General features: G+C 31.7%; 1 protein-coding gene across 2 annotated transcripts; it reads left to right on the top strand.

Moving 5' to 3' along the window:
• The first annotated feature begins 243 nt into the window (after positions 1–243).
• Positions 244–10718, top strand: LOC127715284 (uncharacterized). Of its 2 annotated transcripts, none has more exons than XM_052221326.1 (4): positions 244–866; positions 2607–2831; positions 7430–7480; positions 8216–10718. In XM_052221326.1, the coding sequence occupies exons 1-4, from the start codon at positions 290–292 to the stop codon at positions 8545–8547; spliced, it is 1185 nt and encodes a 394-aa protein (XP_052077286.1). In that variant the 5' UTR covers positions 244–289; the 3' UTR covers positions 8548–10718. The 2 variants fall into 2 exon arrangements, with proteins under 2 accessions (XP_052077286.1, XP_052077285.1); XM_052221325.1 differs by having other exon boundaries at positions 7430–7489.
• The last annotated feature ends 10319 nt before the right edge of the window (positions 10719–21037 follow it).

Below are 21037 nucleotides of genomic sequence, written 5' to 3'. Positions count from 1 at the left end.
TCATTTTATTTTTAGAATAAATGAGAATAAATAAATGTTTATTAGCCATATGTCAAACTATATGTACATGTATATTTATAGTCTTAAACAGAAAATTATGAACTGAGAACACAATGAACACATTCTTGACTACAGTTTATACAAAAACAACCAATTTAAAATTGATTGAATTGCATCAGAATATAGAATTCATTTTGTTGAATATAAAATATAATGAAATCTTTCTCTTAATTTCAGAAAAGAAGAAAAGTTTATATCCAAGACAAAAGAGTTGACAACAGTGAAAAAAATGTGGCATATAGCAGCAAACGAAATTTATATTCTAATACTTGGAATATTGTTTACTGTATTTATTGGATTTATCTCCATTAAACTATTCCAAGTAAGATTTCCACAGCTTACATGTGGTCCTGCCAAAGAAACATTTATTGTATTTGTTGCAATCATGTTAACATTGCTACTTTTACCCACAATATGTGTTGTGGAAGATATTGTTGGGACTTGGCTGCATGTGTTTTTACATCATTTGTGTACTTCCTTTGTTATCCTTTTAGTTATCCTGGGTATTTGTTTTAGGAAGGAGATTGCTAATGGATTAACAGAAAACATTTTTAGTACAGAGAAACAATCATCTCCAAGTCCAAAGTTCAGCGTAACAAGAAAAAGCCAATATGGAAGACAAATGTCAAGAAGAGGTAGTAAACAGCATAATACCAATAAGAGCTTGTCTCCAAAAAGGGAGAGGAGAGTTTACATAAATTATGAGATGGAATTAAAGAAGGGTTACATTCAGGCAATATGTTCAGTGCACAAGGACATGAAAGAGGAAACCATCAAAAAGGCTATGAGATATATGAATGACAGAGGTAATCATACATATACATGTTACAAAACTTTTGAAAATGGTCATTTGTGATGCCAGTTGTTCATTTCATCTACAGAAGATGTGCGAGAATAACAAAAATGTGATGCCAAATCTATTATCAAGTTGAAAAGTATTAAAAACTAAAAATTCCAAATAGTTAAAAAAATAAAGCAATTTACTGTAAGCAATTATGTCTGAATGTAGTTTACCTCTGTGTATTGTTTAGTTATGTTATGCATAATCACTGAACTGCACTCCTAAGAAATATGTCACTGTGATGTTAGAACATATAAACATGATAAGTGATATTTCTATAGTTCTACTGTGCAAAATGGCCCAGCAGCAGCATTTGAATCACAATGACACTTTTAATGCTAGAATGTCTTTAGTTATTTTTGGTGTTTATGGGTCAAATGGACAAAAGAAATAGTATGTACTTTTCTCTTCGCTATCCATCTTAAACTTTCTAAATCTCTGGAACCTCTGGGACCATTGTTATCAAATTTGGCTGCAGTCCCTTAACATCCTTAAGGGGTATCAAATGTTTCAACTAATCTCCAATTACGATAGCTGTTGTGAGCATACTAAAACTTTGGGTGAATAATATCTTTATACATGTAGTGTATATAAGTGCAGATAAAGTCCCAAACTGACATTAAATTGACCACAACGTTTACTAAAAATAAATAAATTAACAAAACAATCAACTAAATACAATCTGAAAAATCCTATAAAGGGCTTATTTGTACATAATATAAAAATAAGAAGTTGTGGTATGATTGCAAATGAGACAACTCTCCACCCGAGACCAAATGACATAAAAGTAAGCAACTATAGGTCACCTTTCAGCCTTTAACAATGAGCCAAACCCATACAGCATAGCAAGATATAAAAGGCCCAAACCTGACAAAAGAGAAAACTTCCACCTGATTATCTACAAAACAATAAATGAAAAACAAATAGTATATACAGCAACAAACGACAACCACTGAATTACAGGCTCATGACTTGTGACACGAATATACAGAATGGGGCAGTGTTAAACATGTTTGTGGGCGCCCAACCCTCACATAACCTTGGACAGTGGTGTAACAGCACAACATAAGAACAAACATGTTTAACCCCGCCACATTCTGTATGTGCCTGTCCCAAGTGATTTTGTAATACTAGTTTTATGAGGGTAGGAATGCCCTTTACCGTCATGCGTCAAACGGTCATTTTCGGCTACCGTTAATGTCAAATTGGTTAAAATTTTACTGTGATTCGTCAAAATATCCTTATCGTGATTCGTCAGAGGTCTCAAATAATTATCTTTTTCATTATTTTGGGAAAAAATTTAACGTGATTCGTCAAAAATCAGTTGATTTTTTATCATCTTAAAGAAAGTGTACATTTTATCATCATGCACCAAAAATTACCGTTAACGTCATTTGGGAAGATTTTTTATCATTATTCGTCATGAAGGTACTCCCATTACGACCCTCTTTTATATACATATTATCAAATTATCAATATGGTCTCAAGTTTGTTAAGTGCTGAATATAGTAGTTCCATGCTTATTTGGTTTTCATTGTTCTATTATTTCAATTTTTGGTTGTGATGCATAAGAGATAGGCTTCAGAAGCTTTGTTGTTAAGCACTCATGTTAAAGGTTATTCTATAAACTTGAATATTGTGCACTGTGATGGATCCCATACAAATTCTTACATGTATTATACAAGTTTTTCACTTGCACTTACAGGAATCTTCACAGCTGAAAGGAGAAAGGCCGAAGTAGTATTGAAGAATATAGAACACATAAAAAATTTAGAGGGATGGGCCATAAACTTTGGCATGGAAAGAGTTCCAGGCATGGAGTTTCCAAAAGAATTGACAAAGAAACAGATGGAAGATGTGTTATTGAAAATGAACTTATGGAAACCTCTAGATATCAAAGTCGTCCTTCAACAGAATTTCAGCAAATACGGTAGTTTTTATTGTCTCATATAAGACAAAAGTAATAGAATGCGAGAGATATGGATGCTAAGTTAAGATGATAAGATATATATTTCAGAAGGTAGAAGACCGGATTACTTCATACCTTGTATATAGATGCCTTTATATGAAACAAAGTTTTGTATGTCATATTCCCATTGTCCTTGACCTCATTTTTTGTCTTGCCAGGACAGAGTCAAAAAGTTACATAAGCATTGGCACATCTCATTTCAATGGAGATTATTTGGCACGCCCCTTCAGTCATGGTCTAATGACTTTGAAACTTTTGCTTAGTTTAGATGTATTAGTTTGTGATTAGGTCAGTTTATGGGAAACCACTAGTGGTAGGTCAATGATATTTGGTATGCAGTTGTTTTAGCATTGGCACATCTCATTTCCATGGAGATTATTTGGCCCCTGCCCCTAAAGTCATGGTCTATTGACTTAGAAACTTTTGCTTAGTTGACATGTATTAGTTTGTGATTGGGTCAGTTTATGGGGAACCACTAGTGGTAGGTCAATGATATTTGGTATGCAGTTGTATTGGCAGTGGCACATCTCGTTTCCATGGAGATTGTGTGGTCCTGTACCTTCAGTCATGGTTAATTGACTTTGAATATTTTTCATAACTTACATGTTAAAGTATTGCTAATTTAATTTCAAAGTTTGCATTTTACTATCAAAATAATAAAAAGGTAAGACATATCTCTGTGTTAACAGTTTATATGATTTAGCAACTGTTAGAAAATTTTTATCTCACTTATAATGAGTGATGGTGGTTAGTTGAACATGTTTGTCTGGCATGTATATCTGACTCTCACCTCATTTTTAGCTCACCTGGCCCGAAAGGCCTAGTGAGCTTTTCTCATTACTTGGGGTCCGTCGTCGTCCTTAGCTTTTACAAAAATCTTCTCCTCTGAAACCACTGGGCAAATTTAACCAAACTTGGCCACAATCATCATTAGGGTATCTAGTTTAAAAAATATGACCCCGCCAACCAACCAAGATGGCCGCCATGGCTAAAAATAGAACATAGGGGTAAAATGTAGATTTTGGCTTATATCTCTGAAACCAAAGCATTTAGAGTAAATCTGACAAAGGGTAAAACTGATTATCAGGTCAAGATCTATCTGCCCTGAAATTTTCAGACAAATCTGACAACCCGTTGTTGGGTTGCTGCCCCTGAATTGGTAATTTTTAAGGAAATTTTGCAGTTTTTGGTTATCTTGAATATTATTATAGATAGAGATAAACTGTAAACAGCAATAATGTTCAGCAAAGTAAGATATACAAATAAGTTGTCATGGTTAAAAATAGAACATAGGGGTAAAATGCAGTTTTTATACGACGTTTTTTTGTCGTATATTGGTGGCGTCGTTGTCGTCGTCTGAAGACACATTGGTTTTCGCACTCTAACTTTAGTTTAAGTGAATGGATCTCCATGAAATTTTACCATAAGGTTCAATACCACAAAAGGAAGGTTGGGATTGATTTTGGGGATTATGGTAACAATAGTTAAGGAATTAGGGGCCAAAAAGGGACCAAAAATAAGAATTTTTGTAACTTCCAGACATAACTTGTGTGTTAGTGTATGGATCTCTCTGACATTGTACCGCAAGGTTCCATATTGCAAAGGGAATTCTGGGATTGATTTTGGGGGTAATTGCGTCAAAATTTTAGGAATTAGGGGCCAAAAAAGGGGCAAAAAACAAGCATTTTTCTAGTTTCATGATAATAACTTGTGTGTAAGTGTATGGATCTTTCTGAAATTGAACTACAAGGTTCCATATCACAAAGGGAAAGCTGGAATTGAGTTTGGGGGTAATTGCCCAAAACGTTTAGGAATAAGGGGCCAAAAAGGGGCCAAGAATAGCATTTTTCTAGTTTCCAGACAATAACTTGTGTTCAAGTGTATGGATCTCTCTGAAATTGTACTGCAAGGTACCATACCACAAAGGGAAGGCTGGGATTGATTTTGGGGGTAATTCCCTCAAAATTTTAGGAATTAGGGGCCAAAAAGGGGCAAAAAACAAGCATTTTTCTAGTTTCAGGACAATAACTTGTGTGTAAGTGTATGGATCTTTATGAAATTGTACTACAAGGTTCCATATCACAAAAGGAAAGCTGGGTTTGAGTTTGGGGGTAATTGCCTTAAAAGTTTGGGAATTTGGGGCCAAAAAGGGGCCTAAAAACAAGCATTTTTCTAGTTTCCAGACAATAATATAACTTGTGGTCAAGTGTATGGATCTCTTTGAAATTGTACTGCAAGGTACCATACCACAAAGGGAAGGCTGGGATTGAGTTTGGGGATGATGAATCATAAGGGGGTTCAAAAAATTTAGGGGAGGGATTTTTTTTTTTCTTTAAAATTTTCCATTTTAAATTGGTTATTTCTGATTTATATATAAAAGCAAATAATAATGATATGGTTTGAATAGGTAAATTAAAGAATTTTAAGTTCTTAGACCACATTCATTCTGTGTCAGAAACCTATGCTGTGTCAAATATTTTAATCACAATCCAAATTCAGTGCTGTATCAAGCTTGAATGTTGTGTCCATACTTGCCCCAACTGTTCAGGGTTCGACCTCTGCGGTCGTATCAAGCTGCGCCCAGCGGAGCATTTTATTGGTTTATATCTCTGAAACTAAAGCATTTAGAGCAAATCTGACAGGTGGCAAAAATGTTCATCAGATTTAGATTTATCTGCCCTGAAATTTTCAGACAAATCCGACAACCCGTTGTTGGGTTGCTGCCCCTGAGTTAGTAATTTTACAGAAATTTTGCAGTTTTTTGTTATTATCTTAGATATCATTATAATATCTAATATCTAATATTATTAATTATGATTTCCAAAGCATCAGTAAATACAGGTGAGCGACACAGGCTCTTGAGAGCCTCTAGTTATAGTTTATTGGTAAAACTGTTATGTTTTTGTGTTTTGGTCTTTGTATGGAATGATTCTAAGATGTACATGTCTGTCTGACAGGGTTCTTCTGACCTTTACCTCAATTACATTGATCGTTGATAATGTTAAGTTTATATGATACTTTTAGTAGAACCCTTATCTATAAGACTATATAACAAAAAAACAATCATGAACAGTAAAGCAGCCAAAGACCACTTTATTGCATAATTTCATTATACTGGGTGATGACATTTTTACGCAACAAAAGCTATCAAGTAATGGTCAGTTCTTATTTAAAAAAGGCATGTTTTAACAGACTATAATTTAGACAATTTATTTTTCTGTTATTCTTATGTTATATACATTACTATAAACATTGATATATTATTTCATAGTAATTAAAAACTTTCTCGTTGATCCCATCCAGTGCCATTAGTGTTTTAAATGTTCTTGTACCAAATCTTTCCTGAGACATTTTTTCTTCCATGCAACAAAACATGTTGTGGTCAATGATAGTGATAAATCTAAATGCATTTATGTGATCAGGGTCTCAAATGTGGACTAAGAGCTGGCTTATAGTCTAAGTCACTACGATGGCCATTCATACTTTTGTAAAATAGCTGTTCTGAATTACCAGCATAAAACATTAACATCATTGTAGCAGATAAACAGTGTTCGTATTTTTATTGTAAAATATGTTTTATGTCATTCCAGTGGAATGGCAGGAATGTCTGGGTATGCAGTATTTGTTTGCAAATCGGACATCTTTTGTTCCTACAACCCTTGCAAGAGCCTGCTGAAGAAGATGAATCAGCTCACACAAGCAAATCCTTCAGGCTTCTAGGTCGGCTGTTGTTATTCTCTATCAATGTCTGATTTTCCTTCTGTAACACCTGCATGTTGGGTGGATGTGATGTTCTTTTACTCACTTTGCCACTGTATAATTAGGGGAACAAATCCCCTTAATTCTGAAAGCTTGGCTGGAACACTTTTAATATAGTGTTTTAGATCAAAGCTCTGGGAAGAAGGATATTTATGTTTGTAAATAGGCTTACAGAACAAGTCTGCTGACATGATACCATCCCTCTTTTGTGTGCTAGTCTATAAGAATATTATCTTATAGACAAAGATTTCATAAATGAATTCTATTTAGGGATGAGCATTGTTAGCATGTTGGATGATATCATTAAGTTCTTGTTTGGGTTTATCACACTTCATGTCAACATAGTCAATGAAACTGAACCAAGACAGAGGTTGGTTAGAGTACATTTGTATTATGATTTTGCTGTTCTAATTTTACCATAAAGATTCATGGTATATGACAGAGTCATCTTTGCCCCAATTCTGTTAACCTCGGGATAGAATGTGAAAATTATTGCATTCCTCTATCAAGGTTAGCACCTGGACTAAACATTCAGTTGGTGGGTTTAAAGGTCTAGTTCCTACTTGTAGCATGTTCATCTAACTAACCTAATATTGATACATCTCATGGGCTACACTTTCCTCCTGTATGACTGGTTTCTTTTTATTGATGCATCTCATTGGTTATAAATTCCTGCTTAATAACTGGTTCCTGTGTCTTTATTCAGCCAGATTTGTTCCTCCCTAAACCATTTTACATCAGGTTCTGTTACTTGAAGATCTTACTTGAGATTTAATTGACTAGGTTTACCTTATTTTCAGGTTTCTACCCTATACCAACAGAGTTCCATAGTATTTATGAAGAAAAGAAAGGTAATATAGGTATGATGTATTTACACTTTAAATGATATGTTACAGTTATTAAAAACTATCAAATTGATTAAACTAAAACGTCACAATTAATATTATAATTGACATTTAAACTCTTTAAATTTAAAAATATTGTGGAAAATGTTTTATTTCTTTTATGTTTCAAAAACATTAATATCGGTAGTGGCTTTGAGGTAAAATATACTATGGGAACATTGAAAACTTGCACAATGCAAAAATGTTTCTTTTACAAAATGTGCCTTCAATTTTAGATTGTCTAAGGACCACTGTGAGCAATTGCAATCACTTTTTGTGTTTAGTCAGTTAATATTTTGTTAAATCTATTTTGGGTTATTAGTAAAAAGTGAAATCGTTTGAATTACAAAAAAAATAACATTGGCAGTTAAAACTTAAAACTCAAGTCACCTTATAAAAATGCAAACTTGACCAATAGTGTCCAAAATGCCATTGAAATCTTCTCACACCATATGAGATAGGATCGTTACAACTGGTGTTACATACTGCTCAGTTTCTGTATGAAGGAATTATTAGATAATTGGTCTGGAACTTTAGAATATTCAGTTCAAACATGTTAGTGATTTATTCAGATCTGCATATCAGTCACTTCCTGTTTGAATGTACATTGTACTTTTAAACTTTTTTTCTGTCAGAAAGTTGATAAGGGAATAGGTGTACATAATATTATAATCTGCATTTGGAATAAATGTTTTGTTATAGCTGAACTGATGAAGACCAGAAAGAGGCATAGAAAAGAAAGCAGTATTTTGAGATCTAAGAACAATGATTTGCAACAAGAAAATGTTGCCATAAAGCAAAACACCATTTCCAAGGCAACACATCAGCAACTGTTGGGAGAATTACAAGCTAAATTAGACTATTTTCAACAAAGACTTAACTGTAAAATTTGCTTTGAAAAAGAACTAGAAGTGAAGGTTCTTCCTTGTCAGCATGTCTTTAGTTGCAGGGAATGTTTTAAAAGGACTACTAAAACAAGTTGTTTTATTTGTGAGGGTTTAATTCAGAACACTGAAGTATTTTGTTTTTCTTAAGACAATCGATACATGCATTTTTATGATATGTAAAATTTTACCAAAAAATGACAAATGGAGGCCAGTGTTTTAGTAGAATATATTACCCGAGTTGTATTCAATAATTCACAAAACTTGCGTTACTATGAAGCAGAACACAGAGATGGGTAAAATATTTCTTTTCTTTTTGTGATTTTGATACTGCTGATTTTTATTTTAAATTTGTATTTATAAAATAGTGACCATCAGTATTCATATGTCAGTCATAGTACCCCATAGAATTTTTTTTTTTTTAAGTTTTTTTACTAGTTGCATGTAATATAAAGTCATCAACTCCCTATAGGTGAAAATAACAGGAGATAATAAACTTGCCCAACTTCCTGATCATAATCTTTCTTACTTTTGATCACATAACAGGTCATTGACAAAGCGTCATTTAAGAAGATAATGTGTACAAGGGGGAACATACAGGCTGATATCCAGTTGAAATTAAACAAAAGAAATGAAACTCTTTATTGAAGAAGGTAAAAAAAGGCCAAGTTGGTATACTAGTATTTGAATTGTTTACATCTGTTTCTATGGGCTTTAAAAGTCTAATGTAGGTGTATAATTTAGGATTTCATGTATATACATGTTTTTACTTACCGGTAAATTATAGTATGGAGCTTCGAGATATTTATTGACTTTTAAATTAAAGAATAATGTTCACAAAACAGTAGATTGTGGTAGGTGTAAATACATGTGGATCTTTTTTGTGCATAATCATGAATTCCTCTGAAAAAAATTCCACAGAAAGATAAAAGATTGATCTTTTTAAAGCATTCATTTGCATCTCTGCCCCCGGTGACAGTTTTTTGAGAAAAATCCTTAAAATGGGCAATAATTTCATCGAAAAAGACAAATTCAGGTACACCTTTTTATGTTCTGCCATGTTTTAGGTGACAATTTTGTCTTGAAAATGTATAAAGCAAAAATATTTGATGTATCATCTTGCTTCAGATTCTATTATTTTTATATATTTAGGCTACAGGTTGATATAATAACATTAAAAAATGAAATATATGGATCAAGGGAAATACCTTTCTAATGAGTCATTACAACACGGTGTGTTTGAATCACAAATTTTTATTGAAAACCCTTGATGACAGACTTTACAAGTGGATCTTAAAAATGCAGAACTTCGAAAAAATTCCATTTTTTGTGTGTATTATCAAGGGTAATTCCTCTTCAGCCTCTCAAAATTTTTAGTCTGCCCTTTCATGATTTTTAATTAGAATTTATTTTGTGTTGTTGAACTTTCGAAAATTCACTCTGACAACCTATCAGACATTACTTTTAAGTTGACTAAAGACCTAAAAGTACATTTAACAATGCTTAATAGCTAGTAGATACATTTGTCTCTTAAAGTTCAACTATATAAGGATTGTAATGGTGCTATGTGGATAAATTTATCGGTTTTCAAGATCTGAATTGACAGCGTGTCATCCCTACAATTGCTTCCATTTTTACGATTGAAAAAATTAGTTGGCGTAATGGGGAGATAATTTGACGAAGTAGAATCCTGACTGCATATAGATGGTTAATAAGCTACATTTAAGGATAATTTTGGTGCAAAATATTAAAGATGAGTATATAGGAAACAATAAAAAGACTAATCATAGTGTGTCATTAGTTTACTTACGTATATAAGAAAAGGATATTTTGTAAACATTGCTTAACACATCTTAAACCTTTATGAACCATTCAACTGTAAATCAAAATACATATTTATACCAAAACAAATATTTCTAGCATTTAAAAACCGTACCAAACTGATGCATATTTTTTTCAAAAGGCGAAAAAATTACTTCCCATTTTGGCTATACATCTTGTTGTATTTGAGCAATTTAAGTCGTTATTAAAACTAGAAAAGAAAATAAACAATTTTTGTCTGACCTGCGATGAAAGTAGCAGAATCCGAGACACAGGGATAACAATCTGGAGGTGGCATAAACTATTTGTGTAAAGCTTTATATTTCAGAAGGTAGAAGACCTGGATGCTTCATACCTTATAATAAACTCAGAGCAAGGGAAAAAGTGCTTTTATCCCTGTTCTTGGATCTCAAAGTCACACAGCGGTTAGAAAAATATTGTCATCCTTGGACTTCTACAGGCAGACAGTAAAACCCTTGCTAAAGTGTGGGCTGTTAAGTTAGTTTATGTCGAACCTGCGACTTTTGTCGCAGAAAGCTCTACATAGGGATAGTGATCTGGTGGCGGCTACGGCAGTGACGACGGCTACGGCGGCGACGACGGCTACAGCGGCGTTAGCTTACTTCTTAAAAGCTTTTTATTTTAGAAGGTGGAAGACCTGGATGCTTCATACTTTGTATATAGATGCCTTATGTTACGAAGTTTCCGTTTGTCACATGTCCATTGTCCTTGACCTCATTTTCATGGTTCAGTGACTACTTGAAAAAAAAGTTGTGATTTTTTGTAATGTTAATTTCTCTCTTATTATGAGTAATAGGATAACTATATTTGGTATGTGCCTACCTATCAAGGTCCTCATGCCCGTCAGACAGTTTTCACTTGACCTCGACCTCATTTCATGGATCAGTGAACAAGGTTAAGTTTTGGTGGTCAAGTCCATATCTCAGATACTATAAGCAATAGGTCTAGTATATTTGGTGTATGGATGGATTCTAGGTGTACATGTCAAACTGGCAGGTGTCATCTGACCTTGATCGCATCTTCATGGTTCAGTGGTTATAGTTAAGTTTTTTTGTTTTGGTCCGTTTTTCTTATACTTTATGCAATAGGTCTACTATATTTGGTGTATGGAATGATTTTAAGGTGTAGATGTCCAACTGGCAGGTGTCTTCTGACTTTGACCTCATTTTCATGGTTCAGTGGTCAAAGTTAAGTTTTTGTGTTTTTGTCTTTTTTCTTATACTATATGCAATAAGTCAACTATATTTGGTGTATAGAAATATTCTATGATGTACATGTCAGTCTCGCAGGTTTTATTTGACCTTGACCTCATTTTCACGGTTCATTGCTCAGTGTTAAGTTTATGTGTTTCAGTCTGTTTTTCTTAAACTATATTAAACAATAGGTCAGCTATATTTGTTGTATGGAAGGATTGTAAGCTGTTCAAGTCTGCCTGGCATGGTTCATCTGACCTTGACCTCATTTTCACGATTCATTGGTCAATGTTTAGTTTTCTTGTTTAAGTATGTTTCTTAGAAACTATAAGCAATAGGTCAACTATATTTAGTGTATTGAATGATTGTAAGGTGTACATGTATTTCTCGTTTGGTTTATATGACCTTGACTTCATTTTCTTGGATCCTGTTAAGTTTATGTAATAGTTGTAGTAAAGCTTTCATTTAGGACTATCAACATAATATCAATGGTTAGTAAAGAAGGCGAGACATTTCAGCGTGTGCACTCTTGTTTTAATGTACAAACACATAGATAAAAGAACCCTTACAACACATGACTAATGTTTCTGTTAACAAATTTTGAATTATCAAATAGTATTTGTGCTATTTTCGTTTTTTATTTTTTTTTTTTACCAGTCTTATTCATAATAAGACTAATTTCCCATGATGTATGTAGTTATCATCAGACGTAATGTCTATTAGAAATAAATATTTTTTAAGTTTTTCCTATAAATTTGTAGTAATATGGCTGTTCATCAGATTATGAATTTTCAGGAGATACATAATTTCTATGGCAACAGTTTTGTAAATGTTGATTTTTTTGTTGAATTTTTTAATGAAATTCTTATATTTTTATGAATTTCCAATTATGTATACTCCTTTTATTGCATATCATATACATTTATAGTGCTTTTTGACGGGTTATGCATTAGATTATAATTATATACTGGTTATGATTTTTTTTTCATTGTTATTTCTTATTTAACATATTGATGTTTTTACATTTTTTAACCTGCATATTTATTATATTCTCGTGTTAGATCTTTATAGTGTTTTTGTATCATTTAGTATTAATATTGTGTAAGAAAAATGTATGAAATTGGAAGCATCACTAGCATGGCTCATATATTAAATCATGAACAGCTTAGCTGGAGGTAAATTTAAAAAATAATACTGGTTGATAAAACCATTGAAAAACTACAGGACATCATACAAAATTGGATGAACATAAAAATAAGAAGATGTGGTATAACTGCCAATGAGACAAGAAGTTAACAACTATAGGTCACCGTACGGCCATTTCTGACTTATTTTTACAACACACAAATCAGTAGTTTATCATGGTTATGGTCATTTGATATTTACAGTGCACTTGATCATGTCATGTGTCGCTTCCAATTTTCGTTTGTAAATAGATATTCATCATTTCCTGTAAAACATTTTCAACTTCTTTAAATCAAACTCTTATTCAATCAAATCTGATTTCAGGAAAAGTTATTTTGAATTTGATCATCATGTTTTAAAAATCAGGTATATGCTTTATTTTTGATATTATGTATTTCTCAGGCCCTCAGACACTTTAGAATAAATTTTGCTATGCATAAGAGTACTTACAATACTTATAAAATTCAGAAAAAGAATATGTATATGTTGCAAAGGCATTTTTGTCTCACCTTGGCGGAGTCAAAAAGCGAGACATAGGTATGCTGTTTCCTGCGGCGGCATCAACAATGTATTAGTTTGTGATTAGGTCTAGTTTATGGTGAACCACTAGTGGTAGGTCAATGATATTTAGTATGCAGTTGTATTAGCATTGGCACTTCTTATTACCATGGAGATTATTTGGCTCCGCCCCCTCAATCAAGGTCTATTGACTTTGAAACTTTTCATAGTTTACATGTATTAGTTTGTGATTAGGTCAATTTATGGGGAACCACTAGTGGTAGGTCAATGATATTTGGTATGCATTTGTATAAGCATTGGCATATCTCATTTCCATGGAGATAATTTGGCTCCGCCTCCTTAGTCATGGTCTATAGACTTTGAAAATTTTGCTAAGTTAACATGTATTAGTATGTGATTAGGTCAGTTCAAGGGGAACCATTAGTGGTAGGCCAATGTTAATTGGTGTTCAGTTGTATAAGCATTAGCACATCTCATTTCCATGGAGAATATTTGGCCCGCCCCCTCAGTCATGGTCTATTGACTTTGAAACTTTTGCTTAGTTTACATGTATTAGTTTGTGATTAGATCAGTTTAAGATGAACTGCTAATATTAAGTCATTGATATTTGGTATGCAAATTTATTGGCATTTGCAAGTATCGTTTCCATGGAGATTATATAGCCCCACCCCTGATCATGGTTCATTGACTTTGAAACTTTTACATAGTTTACAAGTTAATGTTTGTGTTTAGGTTTGTTTAAAGGGAACGACTTATAATAATTCAATGGTATTTGGTATGCAGTTGTATTAGCATTGGAACATCTCATTCCATGGAGATTGTTTAGCCATGTACCTTCAGTCATGGTTCATCGACTTTGAATATTTGCATAACTTACACGTTAAAGTATTGCTATTTTAATTTCAACTTTTGCATTATCAAAATTACAAAAAGGCGAGACATATCTCTGTGATAACAGTTTATTTACAAGTTTCTTTTACTAATTATTTTACAAAACCACCAAACCATAGCTGAGATTTTGAAGTTCCTTCCCTAGTTGGGAATTTGTTTTTATGTAACAGCTTCAATGATGAATATAAACAACTAAATGTACAGTTGACAATGTACTGTGATTCACCTTTTATCTCTTACTTCCAAAGTTTGCTAAAAAGAGTAGTCATGATGTTATGATATTACATTTGAACTTAGCATCATGGAGTATATCATAGTCTTTTTTATATTAAGTAGTTTATTAAGGTTTGGTACTGAAGTTTAAGTAAATTTATATAGCACAAATTAAAAGTCCACCAATTTTATTTGTTGATACACTGCATATCTACAATGCAGTTTGTTTTATAATCGGCAGCTTTTCTACCTTATATATCCACTCTCTCATTATAACTTTTTATGATCTGATTTTAATTAAATCTTCATATGCTCTTTAAGTTTAGAATTTAATAGCAAACATTGGCATATTCATCTATTTCTCATCATGAATATCCAAAATCATTGCTAGGTTTTTGGATTTTTTTATATATATTTCAACATGTTTCCAGAAACGAAATAAGTTTGACATGATTTTCAAGCTTATTTATTTCCTATTGCTGAAAATGTATGATCCATGTTTCAGAATGAAAATAGATATATAAATTTAATAGATTTTTTTTAGAATGATTCAAGCTGTCTTCATATACAGTGCCTTAAAGTTAAAATTTCCATGTTAAAATGCAGTCAATTATTTGTCTATCTTTCTTCAAAAATCTTTTTTCACACAGTAGAAATTTCTATCTTTGCTCATTTCATCTTTAAATACTGATACCCGGTGTTTGTATTGAATTATATTACAATGTATTTAATTGTTTGCATGCCCTGACATTCTATTGCTTAATATTGTATCTAAGGAGATGAAGATCTAAGTTACTAAATAATACTTTTTGCTATGATTTTACAAATTGTGCAATAATATTCTGTTGATCCATCAGATGGTATAATCATTATACCAAAATCATCAAGCAAAGTGGCAAAGTGGCAAAGTGGCAATCATAAATCTACAGAATGTAAATTTCAATGTTTAGATTTTTATTTATTCATTGTAATTAAGGAATGACTGTAATATTTTTTCTGTCTATGAAGAAATAACATCAAAAATGTGGTGCACACTGAATAACCCGCGTAGAATTATTGGTAGTTAAAGTGATGAAAGAAATATAATAAATTTCAGACAACCATAAGGTAGCTACTTGTGACCTCATTTCATTTTTTTTTTTTTAATTTGCAGTTATCTCCCCTTTAATTATCTTGACAGCTTAAAACAACCAAATCTTTGACTGTGCTCTGATGTTTCAGATATCATGGTTGTATCCAAAGTAATGGATTGGAGGGAGATATCTGATCTTATTTAGATTGTTTGTCAATATGATACATGTATCTGCACATTTTTCTTTTCCGTTCTTTTCTCTTTTCTTTGCTCAATAGTTTAGATAAATTATACTATATATTTCTTGTTTTGCTGTCAGTAAATGTTAGATTACCTTGTAGAATTATAACAATTTACATGTAGTAAAGCTAAGATTGTGCAATGCAAGAGAAAAAGGTATTACTGTGCAATTGGCAGTATTATAAATAATAAAAATATATTAAGTTTAATATTTTGTTAATGTTGTCTGTGTGTACACTCTGAATAAGTTTAATCAATATTACATTTGTAGAGTTACCTGCCCCACTCTACCCACAGAATATCAAATCAAATCAAATCAAATCAAATATTTTATTATAGTCTCACCTCTCTACATGTACTATACAAACATGAATACAATATCTACATAGATAAAGGAAGATGTGGTATGAGTGCCAATGAGACAACTCTCCATCCAAGTAACAATTTATAAAAGTAAACCATTATAGGTCAAGGTACGGCCTTCAACACTGAGCATTGGCTCACACCGAACAGCAAGCTATAAAGGGCCCCAAAAAATTACTAGTGTAAAACCATTCAAACGGGAAAACCAACGGTCTAATCTATATAAAAACGAGAAACACGTATGAACTACATAAACATACGACAACTACTGTACATCAGATTCCTGACCTAGGACAGGTGCAAACATTTGCAGCGGGATTAAACGTTTTAATGGTACCAAACCTTCTCCCTTTTCTGAAACAATAGTATAACATCACAACATAGAAAGACACACAATAAAATATCAATTGGAAGGCTTAACTCAATCAAAAAACGTAAATTAACACACAATGAACAAATAAATTTGATCTGTGATACCTGAATGCAAATACATAGTTAATAAAATTATAAGGGATAAATAATTAAGGTCAAAAGTAAATAAACAGGTTTAAACAAAGTTAAAGTATGATACCACTGTCTGTGAAATGTTAAACAATATTTAGAAAATCATCACTTTTGAAAAAACCTGCGTCATATTATACACAGGTAAATGAAAATGATTTTGTTGTTAAGTATACTTCTTCTTCTGTGTGTATAAAATCTTCCGTTTAGGAATACCAAGAAATTTCTTTAATATCAATAAAACTAATTTAACACTTGGTACATATGGGGTGAATATCAACAATAAAACTACAATAAGTGCTAGATAAAACTTCCTGTACAGGTGCAAGAATTTAAGGAGAAATGAAATAATTTTGATGTTCATAGTACGAAGAAGTGAAAATTTGTAGTAATACCAAATAATCAAAGCTGGTATATAGCATGTTTTAATTAAAAGTACAAAACAATCTTAAAAACATTCGAGAGCCACTCTCAAAAGGGTTATGGGAGACTTTTACATAGAAATGGACAAATCGATAAAAATAAAAAACACTTTTTTTTTTATCTATATAAAACTTTCTTCCTTTGAATTCAGATTTTGGCAGAATAAAAGCACAAATTTTCATTTGTAAATAAGAATATAAATTTTTCATTATCCATTAAGTCTAAAAAAAACACTTTTAAAAGAAACTGCTCTAGTAAAAAGCTCTAGTCTTGCATGTGAATATAAAGGGCATTTGAGTAAAACATGTTTCTCATCTTCAATGAGTTTCTGTTGCATACATGAGTCATTAAAACAAAATCTATTTTCACATAAAACCCCTTCATATCTGCCTGTTTCAATTCTAATTGGCGCCACACCACATCGAAATTTAGCAAAGGCGCTTTTATATTTTCGTGGCATATGAACACTTAAATAATTTTCTTTATAATATTCTTGTTTAAACAACCTATAAGTACGCAATTTACTGCGATCATTTGTGTTTAAATCATTACACCATTTTCTCTTGTACATATCAAAAACATTATTCTCAGTATTTTTAATATCATTTTTATTAAACGTACAGTTTATATTACAAAAAAATGCAATATTAAGTTCTCTAAATTTACTATGAACTCTAAAATTCCAGTTTTTAATTTTACTGTTACATATTCTATTTGCCCATAAGAACACTTTTATATTTAGTCTGGTATTATTCATTTTCAAAAACCTTGACCAATTTCTAAAAATACATGACCATTGTTTAAGTATACATGGCATCCAGCCCGTATCTCCATATAAAGATAAATTTGGGGTATATTTTCCAACACCCATATCAAATGGTTGTCCCTGTACCTTGAAAACTATAGGAGCTAGGTTAACAGTGTAAATTACTAAAAAAATTAAGTCATTGGCAGTATAATAAATTAATATTATTAAATTTTTGTAACTATAAATGTTTTCTGCCTGTAGAGGCTATAATCCATAAAATTTGTAGAGTTACCTCCCATTTTAAGATTATTGCAATAAGTTATGGTAACATTGCTTGATCATTCAATTAAACATTTTGACCACAAGGTTTTGCATTAATTAATGTTTGCATTTTCAATCAATGCAATTGAACCATGATGGCTTAATTAATAGTAAGTACCTATTAAAAATGATGTGAATTAGATACAAGTTTTTAAAAAATCTGAATATTTGTTTGAAGTACCTAGAGTTAAGTTGCATTCCCCTCATGTTATGTATTTCCCTTCTCTGTATTCTTTGTCCAAGTACTTTCCATAGATTTATACTATAGAAATCATTCAACTTTATTGCAGAAAAAGAATGACCAACATAGATACCAATAAATAAAGTGTGAACATAGATCAGAAATTCCCACCCACCTGTTTATATAGATATTGTATAGTCCGTGTCATGATATGGGAAATGCCTTAATTATTCAGATAAAAAATTATATGGAATTGCACAAAGGCCTTATGCAAGTAAATTATCACTGAAATACATTATGAGGTTTAGGAAAGGTAAATGGTACAAATGCCTACCTCCTTAAAAGCTCTCCTCGGCAATGGAAAATACCTATTCATCGGAAATCACAGAACCAATTTCAACCAAGCTTGACCTGTTTGGTCCATATACTATATTGTATAAAGTTATTGTTATCTCTGCAAACCAACCAACATGGCCAACATATAAAAATAATATGGATGGATAGATTGGTGTTTAATATCCAGTGGCAAATATTAAATGTATATCAGGAGGAAATCATGTCAATGTTACATGCTTATGAACCCTGCTTTGTACTAGACTGACCCTCTGACCTGAATTTTTAACGTGCTTGTTCACAAGACAGGAAGACATTTCACCCTTCTTGGACACATTGTTCTGCTTCATAGTCGACCAGTATTTGCACTTATTCTTAAATCCTCATTACTTAGCAGAGAAGCAGCAAACACCAATTTTCAAGTCTTGGTTTGATCTGGCCAGGGATCAAACTCTTACACTCTAGGCAAGCATGTAGCCTTGATACCACTGAAGTGGTTTATCTTTAAATAGAACTTAAGAATCTGTCACCAAGAGCCAGTGCACGTCGAGTTTAAGGGGGACTATCGAACATGCACAACCCAAGGGACAGGAGGTCAGTCTTTCGCAAGACTTGAGCGATGGCAGGCAATACTATAAAGCAAGCAGCAAATTGTAACAGTTTTATATAATAACAGATCTAAATGGTGATAATAATTCCAAAACAATAAACAAATAATTAAAATCCAAATGTTCTAAATTATAAAGTCACTAATCCAAAATCACAGTTTAAGTTGAAAGTTCTAAATGTCCAAAGTTAAAGTTCAATTAAAATATTTCCACTAAAGGTTTCACTTGAAGTCCAAAGATTGGTTGAGTTGAGTTGATCGAGCTTGAGTCTTTTGAGTTGATGATTTTCCTCAAAGTAACCGAGCCTGGTTGGCTTTGGAAGCACTCCTTTCTTTTTTTTTCTTTATTAAGAGTATTTTATTGAAAAAATATAACATATACACACAAATTATAATAAATAAGTATCATACTTCACTAAATTAAATTATTTTTATCTAAGAATATATCTCTATTTCTATGAAATGTAGTGTTAAGAGTATGAATTAAACCACCGGAATTGATAATATAACTAATTTGATAAACTGAATAAACATATGCATATATTGAGGGGAATAGTTCCCATGGTATCTTAAATAACAAACAGTTTAATTCATTTAAAACAAAAGTTTCATCATTTATTTCTATTCTAATGAAGTCATTTATATATTTTCGAAATAGTCTTAATTTGTTACAATGTAGCAGTAAATGCTTTAAGGTTTCATTTTCCGAGTTACAGAAATAGCATTTCGGAGAAATGTTACTATAATTTCTTCTTTTTTGATTATCTTTAGTAGGAAGAGCATTATGCACAACTCTATAAATAAAATCTTGCTGGTAATTGCTTGTGATATTTTTAATATTACACCATATATCTGTGAAATCGACATAGCTGTACTTTATTTCAATTTTATGTTTATGATTATCTATTTCGAGAATTTTCTTATAAATATTTTTGGGGTTGAAACTTTGTAGGTCAATTTTATTCTTATAATTCATTAAGAGAGCTTTTAATTTTGTGTAAACTCTTGGTAAGATCATCGTGTGTTGGTAATTATTATTTCCTAATTCTGAATTAATTTCCCTTAATGTATAACCTAAGTAATATATCATAAAACATGTCCAAACAGATTTATTTCCTTGTAAGAAAATTGTTACTCTTTGAAGAAGCATGGCATCTATTTTCTGATTTATATTTGGTATTTGTTGTCCACCTCTATTATACATTTGTGATAAAGACTTTCTATTTATATATTCCGAATTACGCCTTCCCCAAAATAAAGTATAAATATATCTATTTATTTGTGTGAGATATTCAGGTAAAGGGGACACAACTCTAGCAACAAATAAGATTTTACTAATGATATAAGTATTTATAACAATGAGTTTATGTTTAAAATTTAGCTTTCTATTTTCCCATTTATTTACTGTATTTTTTATACTATGGATAATTGGTAGCCAACTTTTACTTTTACTTTCCTTACCAAACCAAATTCCTAGTGTTTTAATGCTCTCCTTAGTTAAAAGCTTTAAACAAGTGTCTTCTTCTGGGGCATTACAAATACTTAGTATTTCCGTTTTGTTTTTATTTATTTTTGCTCCTGATGCTTTACCAAATTTTTCGAATTCATTCATAAACAAGAAATAATCTTTAATATCTGTTGTAATTGTTGTACAGTCATCCGCATGTTGAAAAAGTTTTATGGGATCTGTTAAATTTGGAATGTTAATACCTTTTATTAATTTATTTGTTCTTATTGAACTTGCCAGTGTTTCAATAGCTAAAGCATATAAATTCATGGAGAGCGGGCAGCCTTGTCTAACTGATCTTGTAATTAAAATTTCTTCTGTTAACTGACCATTGACTTGAATTTTACTTTTTATATCTTTATATAGTATCTTAATCCATCTAATAAATTCTACTGGAAGGTTCATTTTCTTTAAAACTTTAATAAGAAATTCATGTTTAATCTTATCAAATGCTTTTTCTTGGTCAAAATTTATTAAGAAACCTTTTATATCGTTCAAATT

The sequence above is a fragment of the Mytilus californianus genome, unplaced genomic scaffold (genome assembly GCF_021869535.1).
Source record: "Mytilus californianus isolate M0D057914Y unplaced genomic scaffold, xbMytCali1.0.p SCAF_9, whole genome shotgun sequence".
Classification (NCBI taxonomy): Eukaryota; Metazoa; Mollusca; class Bivalvia; order Mytilida; family Mytilidae; genus Mytilus; species Mytilus californianus.
This window is presented reverse-complemented; position numbering and strand designations above follow the sequence as displayed.